This window comes from Pristiophorus japonicus, unplaced genomic scaffold (assembly GCF_044704955.1).
Source record: "Pristiophorus japonicus isolate sPriJap1 unplaced genomic scaffold, sPriJap1.hap1 HAP1_SCAFFOLD_443, whole genome shotgun sequence".
NCBI classification, from domain to species: Eukaryota; Metazoa; Chordata; class Chondrichthyes; family Pristiophoridae; genus Pristiophorus; species Pristiophorus japonicus.
In genome coordinates this window covers 290,692-311,026 of record NW_027254345.1, presented here as the reverse complement: position 1 = coordinate 311,026, position 20,335 = coordinate 290,692, and the positions used below count along the sequence as shown (strand labels likewise).

At 47.1% G+C, this 20,335-nt stretch overlaps 2 protein-coding genes across 2 annotated transcripts in view; one reads left to right on the top strand and one right to left on the bottom strand.

The window, feature by feature from the left end:
* LOC139251770 (protein myomaker-like) overlaps positions 1-20,335 on the bottom strand; it is a 180,938-nt gene that overhangs the window by 95,312 nt on the left and 65,291 nt on the right. The gene's annotated exons all lie outside the window — the stretch shown is intronic.
* LOC139251771 (ADAMTS-like protein 2) overlaps positions 7,870-20,335 on the top strand; it is a 125,861-nt gene continuing 113,395 nt past the window's right edge. The window contains exons 1-2 of the mRNA XM_070873303.1: positions 7,870-8,091; positions 19,741-19,858. Coding sequence (XP_070729404.1) covers positions 19,742-19,858 — 117 coding nt within the window. The 5' untranslated portion in view covers positions 7,870-8,091; position 19,741. The remainder of the gene's footprint in view (positions 8,092-19,740; positions 19,859-20,335) is intronic.

The window sequence follows — 20,335 nt, the reverse complement described above, 5'->3', positions numbered from 1 at the left end:
TCCAGCCAAGGGAGCGATAGTCCAACTAAGGGAGCGATAGTCTGGCTAGGAGGTGATAGTCTGGACAGGAGGCAATAGTCCAGCCAAGGGAGTGATAGTCTGGCCAAGGAAGCGATAGTCCGGCCAGGGGCAAGTGTCCCTCGATCGGGTATGGGAGGCGGCCAGGGCTGGGGAAGGAGCGGACAATGCTTTAATTGTGGACAGGAAGGACATTGGAGTAGGGAATGTCTCTCCCCTCGGCACGAAAAAGGAAGAGGAGGAAAAGGAGGAGGGCAAGGGGGGAGAGGACGGGGATTTTATACTAACTTCTCCCAGAACAACCCCTTTGCCCAACTGTCACCCGAATATCAATACTGACCACGCGGCTTGACTGTACGAGGACCTTCCTCGGATGAGGAACCAATGATATCGTTAAAAATTCGAAATGAGTGGCAACCCTTCTTAATAGATACAGGAGCGTCCATGTCCTCTGTGCAGTCGAAGCTTAAACTCCCCACCTCCACCAAGACACAGGGACTGTCAGGGTTCCTGGGACAAGTCTCAACATTCCCAGTGTCAGAACCAGTTAACGTAAATTACAAGGAAGAATCTGTGGAACATCAATTTGTTATTACCACCAATTTGGACTGTAACTTGATGGCTAGGGATCTCCTCTGTAAATTTCAGTTGCATCTGGAATGCGGGGATGATGGGATCATTGTAAAGCAAGGAACCTTTAAACGGCAGTGCTACACTATCCGAACCCCTCAATGGTGGTCCCTGGATTTGCCCCAAGCGCCCTATCATGTAACCCTAGCCTATGATTCTTGTGGTAAGAATCAGGATCTCCAGAATCTCTACCAGGATCACGTGGGGGAGGAGTGTGAAATCCTCCTAAAAGCCAGAGTGTCTGGACTGGAGGGGAAAGCAGATTTCGTGGAAATGAATAGAAAGTTGTGGCAGCAACCCCCAACGGTGGTACCCCACGTCACTCGCGAAGTATTACCTCCCCACCATGCCAGAGATTTAGGAATTATGGTGCGCCAAGCTATAGACGAGGCTGACCCTACCAGCCCGGATTTGCAGATTGTGGGACATGGCCGAACGATACCAATTTCACAGGGATCCCGAGAAGGTCCTGACGGTAATATACCACCATACCGGTAACAATATACCCGATTACGTGGATCCTCACATATGGGCAGAGGACCCCTCCCAAGTGGGCTATACTCCAATTGATCCAATTGAGATCCTAGTACAGGATAATGTGGACTGGCCCTCCATCCATCAGTACCCACTGAAACCACAGGCAATATCAAGTATCCACCGATTGATCTAGGGACTAGTGGAACAGGGGATTTTGGTTCAATGTCAGTCCCCATTTAATACACCAATACTGGCAGTCCCTAAGCCAGGCAAAACAAATCAGTTCCGTTTGGTCCAGGACCTTCGAGCCATCAAAGCTATCATCCAGCCCCTACACGCTCTGGTTCCCAACCCAGCACAGATACTGTCGTTAATCCCAGCAAACGGCAAGATCTTCGCAATAATAGACCTCCAACATGGCTTCTTCGCCTTGCCGCTAGCCCAGGCGAGTCAGTACCTGTTCGCCTTCACTTACCAGGGACAGCAATATACATGGACTAGACTTCCCCAAGGGTTCATCCACTCCCCGACCTTATTCTCAAGGTGCCTGCAGAAATAGTTACAGTCCCTCACGCTGACTAAGGGATCCACTTTAATCAGTATGTGGACGATTTACTGGTAGCCAGCGCGGATGAACCAAGTAATCAGGAGGATGCTAATCAGTTACTGAATTACTTGTCCTCCCTGGGATACATAGTTTCCCCATCAAAGGTCAAAATTGGCCAGTCTCAAGTCAAATTTCTTGGGATCATTTTATCAGGCACCCACCGAGCCTTGGAGGCTAACCGAGTCGAACCCATCTGCCAGTTTCCAGTCCCTAGCACGGCTAAACAAATGCGGCAGTGGTTGGGGATGATCAATTACTGTCGATCCTGGATCCCTAATGCTGCCCTGATGACCAAGCACCTCACACCGTACACAACCAAGGAAGGCAGCTTTGAAATAGAAACCGCAGACGTCCAAGCCTTTAAGGAACTAAAGACAGCCCTGCTGCAAGCTCCGGCTTTGGGCCGGCCCCTCTATGACCGGCCCTTTCAACTGTATTGTACGATCCTGAAAGATTGTGCTACCGCTGTCTTGACTCAGAAACACGGGGATAAGCATAGGTCTGTTGCCTACTACTCTTCTAAAATAGACCCCGTTGCCTTGGGGCACCCTGTATGTACTCAAATATTAACTGCCATCTACAATAGCCTTCAATCTGCCGCCAACCTTACCCTCCAGCAGGATATTGTGGTATATACCTCCCACTCCGTAGCTGCCCGCTTGGGTTAACTGCAGACTCAACATCTTACCATGGCCAGGCAGAGTAGATATGAGATCTACCTACTAAATAATCCTAGGCTGACCTTTCGGCACTGTACTGCCATTAATCCGGCCTGTTTTCTTACCGAGCCACCCCAAGATGAGGAAGAACCGAGTCATGACTGTTTATCTTTAATTCAAGAAGCTACCTCGGTCAGGGAAGATTTAGTTGATGTACCAATGGAGGACCCTGACTGTATTATGTATGTTGACGGAAGCTCTTCCATTGACCCAGAAGGCGGACGAAATTCGGGATACGCCATAGTAGACCAGGAGAATCAGGTCCTGGAATCTGCCGCCTTTGAGACCGCCTATTCCGCCCAACAAGCTGAACTATTCGCCCTCACCCAAGCCTGTATCTTGGCTAAAATCCTCAAGGTCAATATCTATGCCTTTGGGGTAGCCCATGATTTCGGACAATTATGGAAAAATAGGGGATTCCTAACTTCAAATGGGAATGAGATATCCCATAAGCAGCTAGTATCTGACTTGTTGCAAGCCCTCATGCTCCCCAAGCGCATTGCCATTGTCAAATGTACCACCCACACTACCGGAAAATCTCCGGTTGATATAGGAAACCACTGTGCTCATGGACAACAAATGGTGGTGCCCAGAATGATGAGTCAAACTAAAAATCCTGCAAAGGATAAGTTAGCCTCAGAAAAACCAATGCCAACCATCCAAGATATCATTAAAGCACAGGAGGACGCTCCTGAAAAAGATAAACTGTTGTGGAAAGATTATGGATGTACTTATGACAATGTCTCTAAACTCTGGACCACTCCCGCGGAACAGACTTGCATGTCTGACGAGTTGGCCCTATGGGTTATTGAATGTATGCACTTTGCTACTCAGTGTGGAGCAAGGACAACAAGTGACACGCTTTTGGCCACTTGATGGCACCCTAGACTCCAGGCGCTGGCCCAGAACATCAGTAGTCGCTGCCTTGTTTGCCAACAGCATAATCCAGGGAAGGGAGTCCTGTGATTGGGGTAAGACGCCCCTACCAGAAGGTCCCTTTGAGACCTTGCAGTTGGACTACATTGAGTTGCAAAGAGTTCAGTGTTACAAATATGTGTTAGTAATAGTAGATGTGTTTAGCAAATGGATCGAAGCTTACCCTATCCTGGACAATAAGGCTCAAACTGTTGTTAAAGTGTTAATGAGGGAAATTGTTCCTAGATATGGTATCCCAGCTCGACTGAGTTCCGATAATGGCCCTCACTTTATTGGCCAAGTTAACAAAGAATTCTGTTCCCAAATGCGCATTAACCAGCAGCTGCACTGTGCCTACCGACCCCAAGCTGCGGGATTAGTTGAACGTACAAATCAAACTCTCAAAACCAAGCTTGCAAAACTGGTAGCATCAACCGGACTCAATTAGCTTAAACTCCTTCCCATAGCCCTATTCCAGATCCGCACTACTCCGACTGGTAAGGTTAGACTGACCCCCGCTGAGGTCATTTATGGTAAACCCCTTAGGACCCCCTGGAATCAGAATGTCCCCTCCACTGTCTAGTTCCACCACATGACTGAGGAAATGACCACCTATGTTCTTTCCCTGACTCAGGCTCTGCAAATAGCCCACAACCAAGTTCGAGATGCTCACCTCGACCTCCCAGTTTCGCCCGAATTCTCCCTCATGGCACCAGGGAAGTATGTCCTGATTAAGAAATGGATTCGAAAAGGATTAGAGCCACGATGGGAGCGGCCTTTTCAGGTGTTACTCACTACCCCCACTGCAGCTAAGGTTGAAGGGAGAAGTACCTGGGTTCACCTGCATCATTGCAAGCTTATCACTCCTTAACTATCCTCTATATTTATGTTACAGACTTCCTCTATCCCATAGATGAATAAGTGGAACATTCGGGCGAGCAAAGACAAGCTGCTAAAGGTTGTGTACCTCCAATTCCCCGTTGGACAAACTGGGTCCTTGGGACTCTTGGAACCTGACGGGCCCAGAGGACGTTGGAGGATATCCACTTAACCCATAGCTATGGGGTCGTGGATTCTTTTTAGTATAATGGCGTTGGCGGTTTATAACATACAGGGGGCAAGACAACGAAGGGAACTCCATGTAAACACGTTCCTATATATGTCTTATGTTTATGCGCGAAACGGGAAGTTTTCTAGTTGCTGGGTGTGTTCACATATCCCTATACATTCCAAAGGGGGAATTCCTTTGCGCCCCGTTCCACTGACCCTAACTGAGACTGTCAAGTGGCTTCTGAGCCAGACTAGCATAAGCGGAGGGGGGCCAATGCAAATACGAGAGATGAAAGGCGGGTCAAGAGAGGGATCACGGAGGCCAGGAGGAGCATCATACCGTTACCGCGTGGACAACCACGGGGACGTCACCGAGTGGGAGAGTGCTCGGTACCCCATTAGTCAAACGTTCCAGGGATGGTACCAACCACCCTATGACCATAAGAAGGAACCCCCATTCTTAGTCCTGACCAATACCTCGGGGATCGGGAGGCCAACCGGGTCCATATGTTTAACCCGAAATGACACCAGCAGAAAGGGACATATCATAGGGTACAGCGATTGCCCACACAACCTCAACATCATAACAGATGCACGAGTCACTATCCTCTCTCACCTTCCGAATAAAACAGGTGGAGTTCTGTGGGCCCAGTCTTGGGACCCCAACACAATATATATAACGGCACGTATTTTGTGTGCGGGCATAGGGCATTCCCCTGGTTACCTAGGCAATGGACAGGGTCCTACTATTTGGGATATGTGGTGCCATTTGTGCGGCAAACACGTACCCTGGCGGAAGCACATGCCTCCAGCTGACACAGGCGAGCCCTCACCCCCGCCGAAAAGTTCTTTGGGGTCATGATGTTCCCATTCAGGATAGGATGTACCATGGATGAAGTACAGAACCTAGAGAGGGTATTGGAACAGATAGCTAACTATACTGCTGAAGCTCTGGAGGACATCACAGCCGAAATAGTAGCGATACGGACCGTGGCATTACAAAACCGAATGGCCCTTCATTACCTGTTAGCTGAGAAAGGGGGGACGTGTGCCCTGATAGGATCTGAATGTTGCACTTACTTCCCCGATAATTCAGAAAACATAACCAATCTCGCTGATCACATAAGAAGGGAGGTAAAGAAGTTATCCACCCCTGCAGGAGAAGTAGGCTGGTTTGATTGGCTGTTAGGTGGATCCTGGGGATCGTATCTAATGCATGGAGCGATTATTCTCATCGTAGTAATAATTACCTGTTGCTTGATTATTGGTTGCTTTAACCTTTGTTGTAAAGTCATGATGGCAAGATTAGCAAACCCTCTTGTGGCCAGAGGCTCCCGGGTTATGATCCAGCAAACTAAAGACCTACTCGACAAGGAGGATCAGGAAAGAGAGTGCGAATGGCTGAATGCGATACTCCTGGAATAGTCACCAGGGTTATCATGGAATGATAAAAGGGGGGAATGTGAATGTGTGAAAATGTATAAGCAATAGAGACAGTGAAGTGAACAAAGGAATCATGGAAAAATAACTAAAAGAATGTCAGACTGCAAATATTACATCAGCACAAATAACAGACTTGCTCAAGGTCTTAGTTACTAGTCACGCCAGTAAAATTGTAACATTTACAAGCAATGGGTGAGAAAGCTCTTTGTGAGAAAAAGTTGCGATAACCACTTACCCGTATCTAATTGGGCAAGGAAGGCCAGGTATCGGCTCATGAGTGGACAAAGGGAAGGAGGGATCACAAAGGATAGGGTGAACTGAATGTCCCTCAATTGTATTACGTACTGAAAGTGTATAACTGTTGCGCCCCTGCATTGTAACGAGGCTTATCCGAGGGAAGTGGGCGCACTCCGAGGGAGAGCGTCCCTTTGTTCTGATAAGTCCCGGCCGGTGAAACAAATAATAAAGACTGCTTTGTTATAAGCTGCTTTGGTGTCCGCCTCAGTGTATTCGCTGAAACAGATTGAGGGAAAAAGAACTCGTTTCAACATTCGCCCCTGACCGGACACTTGCCTCCTGGCCAGACACACCCCCCATCCAGACTATCACCCCCTGGCCAGATAGTCGCACCTTGGCCGGACTAACGCCCCCTTGGCCAGACACTTACCCCTTGGCCAGACTATTGCCCTCTACCGGACACTCGTGCCTTGGCCGGACACTCACTCCCTGGCTGGATTATCGCCCCACTGGCTGGAATATTGCCCCCTGGCCGGGCTATCGCTTCCTTGGCCGGACTATCGCCCCTGCCGGACATGTCCCCTGGCCAGACACTCGTCCCCTGGCTGGACTATCACCCCTTGGTTGGACTATCAGCCCCTTGGCCGAAGTATCGCCCCCTGGCCAGACACTCGCCCCCTGACCGGACTATCGCCCCCTTGGCCAGACTATTCCCCCCTCGCCGGACACTCACCCCTTGGCTTGAAACTTATCCCCTGACCGGACACTCATCCCCTGGCTGGACACTTGCCCCTTGATCAGACTATTGTCCCCTGGCCCAACTATCGCCCCCTGGCCAGACGATCACCCCCTTGGCCGGTCTATTGCCTCCTGGCTGGACTATTGTTCTCTTGTCCAGACTATCACCTCCTAGCCGGACTATCGCTCCCTTAGTTGGACTATCGCTCCCTTGGCTGGACACACACCCCTTGCTGGACCCACACCCCTGGTCGGACTATAGCTCCCTCGGCCGGACTATCGCTCCCTTGGCCGAACTATTGATCCCCAAGCGGAACTATTCCTTCCTTGACCGGGCTATCACCCCCTTGGCCGGATTATCGCTCCACTGGCCAGACTATCGCTTCCTTGACCGGACTATCGCCCCCATGGCCAGCCACTCGCCCCCTGGCTAGACACTCACCCCCCTGGCCGGACTATTGCCCCCTTGCCAGACTCTCGCCCCTTGGCCAGACTATTGCTCCCTGGTCGGACTATCGCTCCCTAGGCTGGACACTCGCCTCCTGGCTGTACTATCACCTCCTTGACCGGACTATTGCCCCCCCGGCCGGTCTATCGCCCCCTGGCCGGACATTCGCCCCCTGGCCGGCCTATCGCTCCCTTGGCTGGACTATCGCCCCCTTGCCGGACAATCACCTATTGGCCCGACTATCGCCCCCTGGCCGGACTGTCAACCCTTGGCCGGACTATTGCTCCCTTGAATGGACTATCGCTCTCTTGGACCGACTATCGCCCCTTGGCCGGACTCTCGCGCTCTGGCGATTGGTGAGGGTATTTTTGGCGGTTGGGTTTGAAGCGTGGGCGCGTGGCGGTCAGGTGGGGCGGGTAGCAGGACGCAGAAAGCGGGCAGATGCTTGCGGCGCATGCGCAAAAGTCTTGCGTGCAGCGGCGCAGGTGCAGTGAGGGCGCGGCGGGGGGCGGCGCATGTGCAGTGCGGCGGGGGTGTGAACGCGGCAGCGGCGGGTATAAAAGGCGGGGGAATAGGGACCGGAGAACATTGAGAGAGAGAGGGAGGTGTTGGATTGTTTGCATTTGTGCGCTCGCTTCATCCCGGGCTCGACCCGGCTCGCCGCGCCCTACCCTACCCTACCCCACCCCATCCCAACCCGCCCTGCATCAGCAGCCGCTGAGGCAACCGGATCGACGCCGCCAGCTGGAGCCGGGCGCGGGCGTTTGAGTCATCATTGATTCGGACATCAGCCCACAGCCCGACACCAGGTGAGCGCGGCATTGTGTGACTGGCCAATCTGTCTGTCACCTGTTTCTTTGTGTGACCAGTCTCTGACCAATCTGTCTCTCTATCGCCAATCTGTTTGTGACTGGTCTGGTGTCACCTGTCTCTTTGTCTGTCTGACCAGTCTCAGAGACAGAGTGGTCACAATCTGTAACTTGTCAATCTGTCTGTGACCTCTGTTTGTAACCTGTCACCTGTCTGTCTATGTGACCAGTCTGTGTCTCTGCCTGTAACTTGTCTCTCTGTGACCTGCCTCAGTCTGTGTGACAAGTCTCTCTCTCTTTCTCTCCTCTCTCTCTCTCTCTCTGTTTCTCTCTGTCTGTTTCTCTCTCTATCTGGTGACCTCTCTCTGTCTCTCTGTCTGTGTGACCTGTCTCTTAGACCTGTCAATCTGTCTGTGACCTGTGTCTGAACCTGTCTGAATGATGAACCCTCTATTTTCTCCTTTTCCAGTCTGAGTTTGACAGCCTGCATTAAGTTTAAACTGCAAAAAGTTTGCCAAGTGTGTTTTGAGGGGTGTGAATAATGTCAGGGTTTCTTAAAAGATGTTTAAGTATTTGCACAGGCAAGGCAAAAGGCAGATTACAGGTTAACAAACAGAAAAACAGTCCTGAGACTGCAGCTCCAAATCTTGCAGTTGCATTTAATCTGTTTTAAGTGTTCTGGATGCCTCCAAGTATTAATGTTTTTTGTGGAGAGGCCATTTCTCCATTAATTGCAGAACTTGACACATCTATTCCTTATGCTTTTGGATGGCAGTGTTTGATTTAGCTTGTGAAATGTTTTCATTCTTGACTTTATTCCTAGAATGTCTGAATTTAATCAAGAGCAGGTGGTCCTGCAGCATTTAGCCACCTGCCATTGAGGCTCTGAGTGCCAACAAGTTGAAACTCTACACGAAACAGTAATGTTCTTCAAAGATTTATTGGACTAATACATTAGTGCAGTGAAATCTATCGGATTGTATCATGAAATGCATTGGATTAATCGGTACAAGGACAGTGCAATAAAATCAATTGAAATGTGTTGGTATGGAACTATGACAGTTACTCTTGCACAGGAATGGTGCAGTAAAATATACTGGATTGGTACCTCAGTATTTCTTTATGGTTTTCTTTGTGTCTGATATGCATGGAAACCTGTCACTATGCTGAAGTGTATCCAAAGCAAACTGATGAGATGTTCACACCAGTAGAGCTCCTACTTGCCCAGTATTAAATGCATGCTGCCTCTGAGCATGAGTGAGGCAGGTATGGGGACCAAGGATGTAGTGATGGAGGAGCCTCAGTCCTTGCTCTTATTCAACAGGTGCGAGGTACTTACTCTGTGTGGACAAGAGCAGGGACTGCAGGGAGGATGAGCAAACTGGCCACAGCACCATGGTACAGAGGTAACTGAATATTCAGGGGTATTTTCCATTTTGGAAGGATAGGCAGAAAGGAAAAGGAGGTGGGGTGGCTCTGTTGAAGGATGAGATCAGTGCAATAGTGAGACATGATATTGGCTTAGAAGATCAAGATGTAGAATCCGTTTGGGTTGAAATGAAAATAAGGGAGTGTAGTCTATCAGCCCCCTAACTAGCTGTACTGTAGCAGAGTATAAATCAAGAAATAATGGAGGCTTGCAAGAAAGGTATGGCAATAATCATGGGTGATTTTAACCTTCATATTAATTGGACAAATCAAATTGGCAAAAGTAGCCTTGAGGAAGAGTTCATAATGTATTTGGGATGGTTTCTTTGAACAATATGTTGTGGAACCAAGCAGGGTGCAGACTATTTTAGATCTGGTAATGTGTAATGAGACTGGATTAATTAATGATCTCATAGTAAAGTATCCTCTTGGGGGCAGGAAAGTGATCATAGCATAGTAAAATTTCAAATTCAGTTTGAGGGTGAGAAAGCTAGGTCTCAAACTAGTGTCCTGAACTAAAATAAAGGCAATTACAAAGATGAAGGCAGAGTTGGCTAAATTGGACTGGGAAAATGGATTAAATAGTAGATGAGCAGTGCCAAACATTTAAGGGGATATTTCATAACTCAGCAAAGATGTATTCCAGTGAAAAAGAAAGACTCTAGGTGACCCATCTGTTGCTAAATAGGGAAGTAAAGGATGATATCAAATTGAAAACAAAGGCATACAATATTGTGAAGAATAGTGGAAGGGCCAGAGGATTGGAAACTTTTAGAAACCAACAAAGGACGACTTTTCAGAGAGAGAGAGAGAGAGAGAGAGAGAGAGAGAGAAGCAGACTTTTGAATCGTCTTCACAGTAGAAGACACTAAAAGCATCCCAATAATTGATAATCAAGGGGCTAATGGGAGGGGGGAACTTGAAACTATCACTAGAGGAAAAAGTACTAGGCAAACTAATGGGACTAAAGGAGGACAAGTCCTCTGGACCTGATGATCTGCACCCTAGAGTCTTAAAAGAAGTTGCTGCAGAGATAGTGGATACATTGGTTGTAATCGACCAAAATTTCCTGGATTCTCGAGGTCCCAGTGAATTGGAAAACCGCAAATGTAATGCCCCTATTTAAGGAGGGAGACAGAAAGCAAGAAACTATAGGCAGTTAGCCTAACATCTGTCCTTGGGAAAGTGCTGGAGTCCATTATTAAGGAAGTAGTAGTAGGACATTTAGAAAATCATAATACTCAAGCAGAGTCAGTGTGATTTTATGAAAGGGAAATAGTGTTTAACAAATTTGCTTGAGTTCTTTTTGAGGATGTAATGAGCAGAATGGATGAAGAGGAACCAGTGGATGTCATGTTTTTTGAATTTCCAGAAGGCATTTGATAAGGTGCCACATAAAAGGTTACTGCACAAGATAAGAACTCATTGAGTTGGGGGTAATATATTAGCATGGATAGAAGATTGGCTAACAGTCGGGATAAATAGGTCATTTTCAGGTTGGCAAACTGCCAACTAGTGGGGTGCTACCAGAATCAGTGCTGTGACCTCAACTATTTACAATCTATACTAATGACTTGGATGAAGTATCCAAGTTTAATGTAGCCAAATTTGCTGATGATGCAAAGATAGGTGGGCAAGCAAGGTGCGAGGAGGATGCAAAGGGATATGGACAGGCTAAGTGGGCAAAAATTTGGCCGTTGGAGTATAATGTGGGAAAATGGGGTTATCCACTTTGGTAGAAAAAATTAAAAAAGCAAAACATTATTTATTTAAATGGGGAGAGATTACAAAATGCTGAGTGAGGTACAGAGGGATCTGGAGATCCTTGTACATGAAACACAAAGCTAGCATGCAAGTTATCTGTTAACTGGGTTTTACCTGCCACCGGAGGATGTGACTGTCAGAGTCCTAATGGTCCCTGGCAGACATGTGCAAGCTGTATATAATGATGGCAGCCATGTTTAATCCTTACTTTTTTGAGAGTAAATAAACTAGAGTAAGGTCATGCCTGAACTAGCTCACTGTACTTAGCCTCGTGGAGTTATTTGATACTTAACACAAGTAAAGCAAGTAATTAGGAAGGCAAATGGAATAATGGCCTTTATTGCAAGGGAGATGGAGTATAAATGTAGGGAAGTCTTGCTACAACTGTACAGGGCGTTGGTGAGACCACACCTAGAATACTGTGTACAGTTTTGGTCTCCTTATTTAAGGAACGATATACTTGCATTTGGAGGCAGTTCAGAGAAGGTTCATGTTATGTATTTTACCCCTTGTAACCTGCATCACACCTGGCCACCAGAGAGCCTACCTGTTGGAGTCCCAAGGGATCCCAGCATCCCTTGGGAGCACAGTATATAAGCAGGCCACCCATGAGGTACCTGCACTCTGGAACCTTAATAAAGGAACTAAGGTCACACTTGCTCATTACACACCGTACTCAGTCTGACCATTTATTATGAGTGTAACAATTGGCGACGAGGTAACGAACAACCGCGCAAAAATGCAAAGAACAGTCGGCATCCTGGAGAAGTTCTCAGGGGGATGATTGGGAGGCCTTTGTGGAGAGACTCTACCAATACTTCGTGGCCAACGAGCTGGAAGGGGACGAGAACGCGACCAAATGAAGGGCGATCCTCCTAACTGACTGTGGGGCAACAATCTATGGCCTCATGAAGAATCTCCTAGCCCCAGCAAAACCAACATCGAAATCCTACGAAGAACTGTGTACGCTGGTCCGGGAGCACCTAAGGAAAGCGTTTTGATGGCGAGATGTTGGTTCTACACGTGTCAATGATTGGAGGGCCAGGAAGTGGCGAGCTACGTCGTCGAACTAAGGCGCCTTGCAGGACATTGAGTTTGAGGGATTCCTAGAACAAAAATGCTCAGACTTTTTTTGTGCTGGATATCGGACATGAGACAATCCTTCACAAACTGTTGCCTGTAGAAGCTCCGAATCTGAGTAAAGCCTTAATGATAGCCCAGGCATTTATGGCCACCAGCAACAACACCAAGCAGATTTCGCAGAACTAAAGTTTTGGCCAGTACTGTGCACAAAGTAAAATCGGTTTGGCGCAGAATTGTACAGGGCAGAATGTACACGCCGGCTGCTGTGGCCCGACCTCAATTGACCCAAAGTCCACCATCTGTTAATGCGAGGCAGTTAACACCCTGTTGACACTGCGAAGGTGATCATCGGCCCCATCAATGCCGCTTTAAGCACTATGCGTGCAATGGTTGCAGAACAATGGGACACCTCCAATGAATGTGCAGGCGAGCTGAAAACCCTGCAAACCACCATGTTGCAGAGGAAGATCGATCCACGGTGGATCAGACGGAATTGGAAACTCGTACGGAGGAGGCAGAGGTGTACGGGGTGTACATGTTCACGATGAAATGCCCACCAATAATGAACTGAACGGTTTTCCAGTGTCTTATAGAGCTGGATACTGGCAAGTCAGTCCATAATGAGTAAAACGGCCTTCGACCGGCTGTGGGGAAAGAAGGCACACAGGCCCAAGCTCCGCCCCATTCTCACCAAGCTAAGGACTTGCACAAAGGAACTAATCCCTGCAATTGGCAGTGCTGAAGTCAAAGTCTCCAATGATGCAGCAGTACACTAACTCCTGCTAGGATTGTGCCAGGGGATGGCCCCCACATTGTTTGGCAGAAGCTGGCTGGGGAAAATCCACTGGAACTGGGATGACATTCGAGCGTTTTCGTCTGTCAACGACACTGCATGTACCAGGTTCTAAGTTCCCTTCGTTATTCGAGCCAGGCATTGGAAGCTTCTCTGGGGCGACAGTGCAAATCTATTTGGTTCCCGGTACCCGACCCATCCACCAGAAGGCACGGGCGGTACTGTACATAAGTGGAAATCGAGCTGGACAGGCTGCAACGTGAAGGCATCATCGCGCTGGTGGAAATCATCGACTGGGCCAGTCCGATTGTTCCGGTACTCGAGGAGGACGGTATGGTTAGAATTTACGGGGACTATAAAGTGGCGATTAACTGGTTTTTGCTGCAGGACCACTACCCGCTACCCAAGGCAGACGACCTATTCGCAACCCTGGCTGGAGGGAAGACGTTCACCAAGCTGGACCTGACCTCGGCCTACATGACGCAGGAGCTGGAGGAGTCTTCGAAAGGCCTAATATGCATCAACACGCACAAAGGTCTGTTTATCTACAACCGGTGCCCGTTTGGGATTCGGTCAGCTGCAGCAATTTTCCAATGGAACATGGAGAGCCTGCTAAAGTCGGTTCCTTGCACAGTGGTCTTCCAGGACAACATTGGTTACAGGTCGGGACACCATGGAGCACTTAAAACCTGGAAGAGGTTCTTAGTCGATTGGATCGTGTGGGGCTCAAGTTGAAACGCTCTTTTCCTGGCACAGGATGTCAAATTCTTAGGAAGGAGAATCACAGCAGATGGCATCAGACCCAACCACGCCAAGACTGGTCATCAAGAACGCGCCGAGACCACAGACGGAGTTGCGGTCGCTCCTGGGACTCAACTACTTCGGTAATTTCCTACCTAGGTTAAGCACCCTGCTAGAACCCCTACATGTGCTACTGCGCAAGGGAGACGACTGGGTATGGGGTAATTCACAAGAGGCTGCCTTTAAGAAAGCCAGAAACTTACTGTGTTCTAACAAACTGCTTGTTCTGTGTAACGCATGTAAACGATTGGTGCTAGCTTGCGATGCATCATCATACAGGGCTGGGTGTGTTACAACAGGCCAACGAATCGTGAATTTTGCAATCATTTGCGTATGCATCCAGGAGTTTGTCCAAGGCCGAAAGGGCCTACAGCATGATTGACAAAGAGGCTCTGGCATGCCTTTACAGCATTTAAAAAAAAAAAAAAAAAAAATGCACAAGTATTTATTTGGCCTCCAGTTCGAGCTGACCACAAACTGCTCATATCGCTATTCTCGGAGAGCAAAGGGATTAATATCAATGCCTCTGCCTGCATCCAAAGATGGGCATTCACGCTGTCTCCATACAACTGTGATCTGCCACAGACCGGGCACCGAGAACTGCGCAGATGCTCTGTCGACTATCATTGCCCACCACCGGAGTGGAAATGGCACAGCCAGCGGACTTGGTCATGGAGGCATTTGAGAATGAAAAATTCCCGTTCTGGCCCGCCAGATCAGATCCTGGACCAGCCAGGATCCTTTACTGTTCCTGGTTTTTTTTAAAAAACTGTCCTCCACGGGAGCTGATCCAGGGTCCCAGTGGAAATGCAGGAGGCGATTAAGCCATTCCACAGACGCAAAGATGAACTGTCCCTGCAGGCGGACTGTCTTTTGTGGGGCAATCGTGTAGTCTTGCCCAAGAAAGGCAGAGACTCATTCATTTGCAAACTGCACAACACCCACCCAGGCATCGTAATGATGAAAGCCATAGCCAGATCCCACGTGTGGTGGCCTGGCGTCGACTCAGATTTAAAGTCATGTGTGCACCAGTGCAACACTTGCGCTCAGTTGAGCAATGCACCGAGGCGCACCGCTACGTTTGTGGTCCTGGCCATCCAAACTGTGGTCGAGGATCCATGTCGACTATGCGAGCCCATTCCTAGGCAAAATGTTTTTGGTTGTCATGGGCACTTAAAGTGGATTGAATGTGCAATAATGTCTAAGCACATCCACGGCCACCATTGAAAGTCTACGAGCTATGTTTGCCATGCACGGCTTGCCTGATGTCCTAGTCAGCGACAATGGGCCGTGATTCACCAGTGCTGAATTCAAAGAATTAATGATTCGCAACGGGATCGAACATGTCCCATCTGCCCTGTTCAAGCCCGCATCCAACAGCCAAGCAGAACAGGCAGTTCAGACCATCAAGCAAAGCTCCCTGCAGACCCGGTTGTCCCAAGTACTGCTCAGCTACAGCATCAGATCCCACTCACTCACCGGGATTCCCCTAGCTGAGCTGCTCATGAAAAGGGCGCTTAAAACAAGGCTCTCTGGTCCACCCTGAATCTACATGATCACATGGGATAAGCGGCATCAACAAAGTGTGTACCGTGACCATGCGATACTGAGATCAATGATCCTGTGTTTGTGCTCAATTATGGACATGGTCCCAAATGGCTCGCTGGCAAGGTCACAGCTAAAGGTATTTCAGGTCAAACTGACCAATGGACAAACTCTCAGAAAACCCTTGGACCGGATCAAATTGCGGTTCACCAACAGCTACGAACAACCTGAAGACACCACCAACTTTGACCTTCCAACACACACAAAGTGGCAACTGACATCCCAGTTGACCACTAAACCGAACTCGTCATCCCCCAACAGCCCAATGAAGAACTGACCAACCCACCCACACCAGCATTTGTACCGAGGCGATTGACAAGGGAGCGCAAAGCCCCAGATCATCTCTCCTTGTAAATAAGTGTACTGTTGACTTCACGGGGGAGTGATGTTATGTATTTAACCCCTTGTAACCTGCATCACACCTGACCACCAGAAGGCCTAACTGGTGGAGTCCCAAGGGATCCCAGCATCCCTTGGGAGCACAGTATATAAGCAGGCCATCCATGAGGTACCTGCACTCTGGAACCTTAATGGAGCTAAGGTCACATGCTCATTATACACAGTACTCTGTCTGAACATTTTATTATGAGTGTAACAGTTCATGAGGTTGATTCCTGAAGAGATTGTCTTAAAGGTTGGGCCTATACTCATTGGCGTTTAGAAGAATGAGATGATCTTGAAACATATAAGATTCTGAGGGGACTTGCCAGGGTAGATGCAAGGATGTTTCCCTAGTGGGGAATCTAGAACTGGGGGGGGCATAGTTTCAGAATAAGGGATTTCCCATTTAAAATGGAAATGATGAATTTCTTGATCGTGAATCTTTGGAATTCTCTACCCCAGAGCTGTGGAGGCTGGGTCATTGAATATATTTAAGTGGAGATAGTCAGAATTTTGAATGATGGAGTCCAGGGTTATGAGGAGCAGGCAGGGAAGTGGAGTTGAGGCCAAGATCAAATCAGCCATGATATTGAATGGTGGAGCAGGCTTGAGGGGCCAAATGGCCTACCTCCTGATCCTATTGTTATATTCACATACTCTAGTTGCCAAAGTCCAATTAGCTTGGGCACAAGCTGGTATGAGCCAAGGGTTAGGGACCCATAATCCCGGAGGTACAAGTGTGTGCAATGATATATATGCTGGAGCTGTAGCAGCTAAAACCATATAGTTTACGAGCACATAAAGTGGTTGGTTAGGTTTGATCTAATAGCCATTTATGGAGACATGGTTGCAAAGTGACCAATATTGGGAACTAAATATTCCAGGATATTTCTCTTTTAGAAGAGATAGGCAGAATTGAAAAGGGTAAGGCGTAGCCCTGATCATCAAGGATGGGATAAAGACTGTCATGAGAAAGGATCTTGGCTCTGAAAATCAAGTAGAATCTGTTTAGGTGGAGTGAAGAAACAGCAAGAGGCGGAAAGCACTGGTGGGAGTTGTTTATAGGCCCCCAAACTAGTTGTAATGTTGGGCACAGTATAAATCAAGAAATTGGAGGTGCATGTAACAAGGGTAATGCAGTAATCATGGGGGACTTTAATCTACATATAGACAGGGCAAACCAAATTTTTAATAGGCAGGAGGACTAATTCATAGAATATATACAAGATAGTTTTCTAGATCAGTATGTTGAGGTACTAACTAGGGAACAGGCTATTTTAGATCTAGTATTGTGCAACGAGAAAGGGTTAATTAATAACCTTGTAGTAAAGGGGCTAGCAAGAAAAGTTTGATAGTATGAGATCAAAGAGGCTTATAATGTTGCCAAAGAGTAGTAAGCCTGAGGATTTTAGAATTCAGCAAATGAGGACCAAGAAATTGACATAGAAAGGGAAAATCGAATATAGCGAGTCATAAAACAGTGATTCTATGATAAGATTTTACATAGAGATTTACAGCACAGAAGGAGGCCATTCTGCATATTGTGTCCGCACCAGCCTAATCCCACTTTCCAGCTATTGGTCCGTAGCCCTGTAGGTTATGGCACTTTAAGTGTATATCCAAGTACTTTTTAAATGCTATGAGGGTTTCTGCCTCTCCCACCCTTTCAGGCAGTGTGTTCCAGACCCCTACCACCTTCTGGGAAAAAAAATTCTCCTCCAATCCCCTCTAAACCTCCTACCACTTACTTTTAATCTATGCCCTCTGGTTATTGACCCCTCTGCTAAGGGGAATAGGTCCTTCCTATCCAATCTATCTTGGCCCCATATAATTTTTTGTACCACAATTCAGCCTCCTCTGTTCCAAAGAAAACAACAACCCCAGCCTATCCCATCTTTCCTCATAGCTAAAATTCTCCATTCCAGGCAACATCCTTGCAAATCTCCTCTCTACCCTCTCGACAGGAAATAAGTGATTGCACTAATGTGGTGACCAGAACTGCATGCAGTACCCCAGCTGTAGCCTAACTAGTGTTTTATCTGAATGCAGAGAGCATTTGTAACAAGAGATGAACTAGTGGCAGAGACAAATGGGTTTGGTTTACTAGCCATTAGAGACATGGTTGCAATGTAATCAAGGTTGCGAACAAAATGTTCCCAGGTACTTGATGTTTCGAAGACCGGGAAATCATGTTTGACGAATCTTGAGGTTGTAACTAGCAGAATAGATAAGGGGGAACCATGATGTGGTGTATTTGGATTTTCAGAAAGCATTCAATAAGAGGTTATTCATCAAAATTAAGGCTCCTCTGCTTGGGGGTAATATACTAGCATGGATTAGTTAATGAACCGAGGAGAGTAGGAATAAACAGGTAATTTTCGGGTTGGCAGACTGTAACTAGTGGAGTGCTGCAAAGATCAATGCTTGGACCTCAGCTATTCACAAGCTATCAATGATTTGGATGAGGGAACCAAATGTAATGTATCCAAATTTGCTGATGAAAAAGTTAGGTGGGAATGTAAGTTGTGAGGAAGATGCAAAGAGGCTTCAAGGAAATATGGACAGGCTAAGTGAGTGGGCAGGAACATGGCAAATGGAATATAATGTGAAGTTATCCACTTTGGTAGGAAAAATAGAAAAGCAGAGTATTTTTAAAATTATGAGATTGGGAAATGTTGGTGTTCACAGTGACCTGGGAGTCCTTGTACACGAATCACTAAGTTAACATGCAGGTACAGCAAGCAAATAAAAAAACAAATCATATGTTGGCCTTTATTACAAAAGTAAAGGTGTCTTAGTGAGACTGCACCTGGAGTATTGTGTACAGTTTTGGTCTCCTTACCTAAAGAAGGATATACTTGCCATAGTTGGAGTGCAATGAAGGTTCACCAGACTGATTCCTGGGATTGGGGAGCCAGGGGGAGAGTTTAAAAGAATGAGGGGTGATCTCATTGAAATGTATTAAATTCTTAGCGTCGATGCCGAGGTTGTTTCCTCCTGGCTGGGAAATCTAGAATCGGGGGTCACAGTCTCCGAATAAGGGATCAGCCATTCAGGACTGATGAGAAATTTCTTCACTCAATAGGTGGTGAATCTTTGGAATTCTTTATCCCAGAGGGCTGTGGAGGTTCCGTCTTTGAATATGTTCAAGACGCAGATTGATTTTTGCATATTAAGGGATATGGAGATAGTGGAGTTGAGGTAGATCAGCTATGATCTTCTTGAATGGCGATGCAGGCTCAAGAGGGTGAATGGCTTACTCCTGCTCATATTTCTTATGTTCTTGTGTAAGCTCCATGCTGCTTGTCCACTCAAGCCATCCTATCTGTAAAGCATTGATTTGCAGGGATAGCTGAAACTAAGTGGGAATAAATCGAGCCCCTAGTGACAGATCTACACTTACTCACCAATCAAAATTAAACTAACAAAGTAAAGGAGCATGAACAGTAAATTCCAAATAAAAAATTAGACTTATCAAATTAAATAATGTTATTCCTGGTCTCTGCCATGCACTCTGGTCCCTCTGTAGCCCATTGGTTGTGGAAGCACTCCAAAGGGCATAGCCAAGGAAGAGGCAGGCAGCCAGGAGTGAACAACCCCATCAGCTGTGTCCAGCCTGGACCTGTTGACGGCGACCAAGGTCCAGCCCAGGAGCAGACCCACAAGGATCAATAATTACACTGCATGCAAATTTACTTGATTGTGTAATATCTGCCATATTCCTTTCACCTTTGTTAGCAAATCATTACACTTTAAATAATTATCAATGAGCATCTCCCCTTGTTTGCTTCCAGTATGAATTTCGATAAATGGAAGTGCAAAGGTTCTCTTGGTTGGGATGCAGCTGTCTCCGTGCACTGTCTGATTGCTGTTGCATTATTTATTGAAGGTGTTGCTGCTGTAGCATTACACGTGAGTATTAAGTCCATGTCTCCCGGTCTTGTACTTTTACACTATATACTTTATGGTTTAAGTCATTTTTTTTTCCTTTTAGACCGTCATGTAATTCTCTCAAACGAAAACCCTTAACGTGACTGACATTCCAGCTGTTACCTGTGAGAAAACAGTTATTGCTGTTATTTGTTAATCCATGTTTGCCACCAGCAGGCTGTACCTCAGCTGATCTGTCAAACCTGGAATTTGCTAGTCATTTTTAAAATAGTGATTGTTTTGTTACAGTTGCTGTGGAATAGCAGGTTTTTTTTTCCTGCCTAGTGTTTTTATATAAAATTTCTCCCATCTCTGTGGGAAGTACCTCCCTCAGGCAGTATTGCTAGCATTTGGAATCCACCTGTGAAGTATTACAGGGAGAACGTGCCAACTTCACTTATTACAATGTAAGTAAAATGGAGATGGAAAAACCTGTGTTTTCAGTGGGTGATGCCTGGT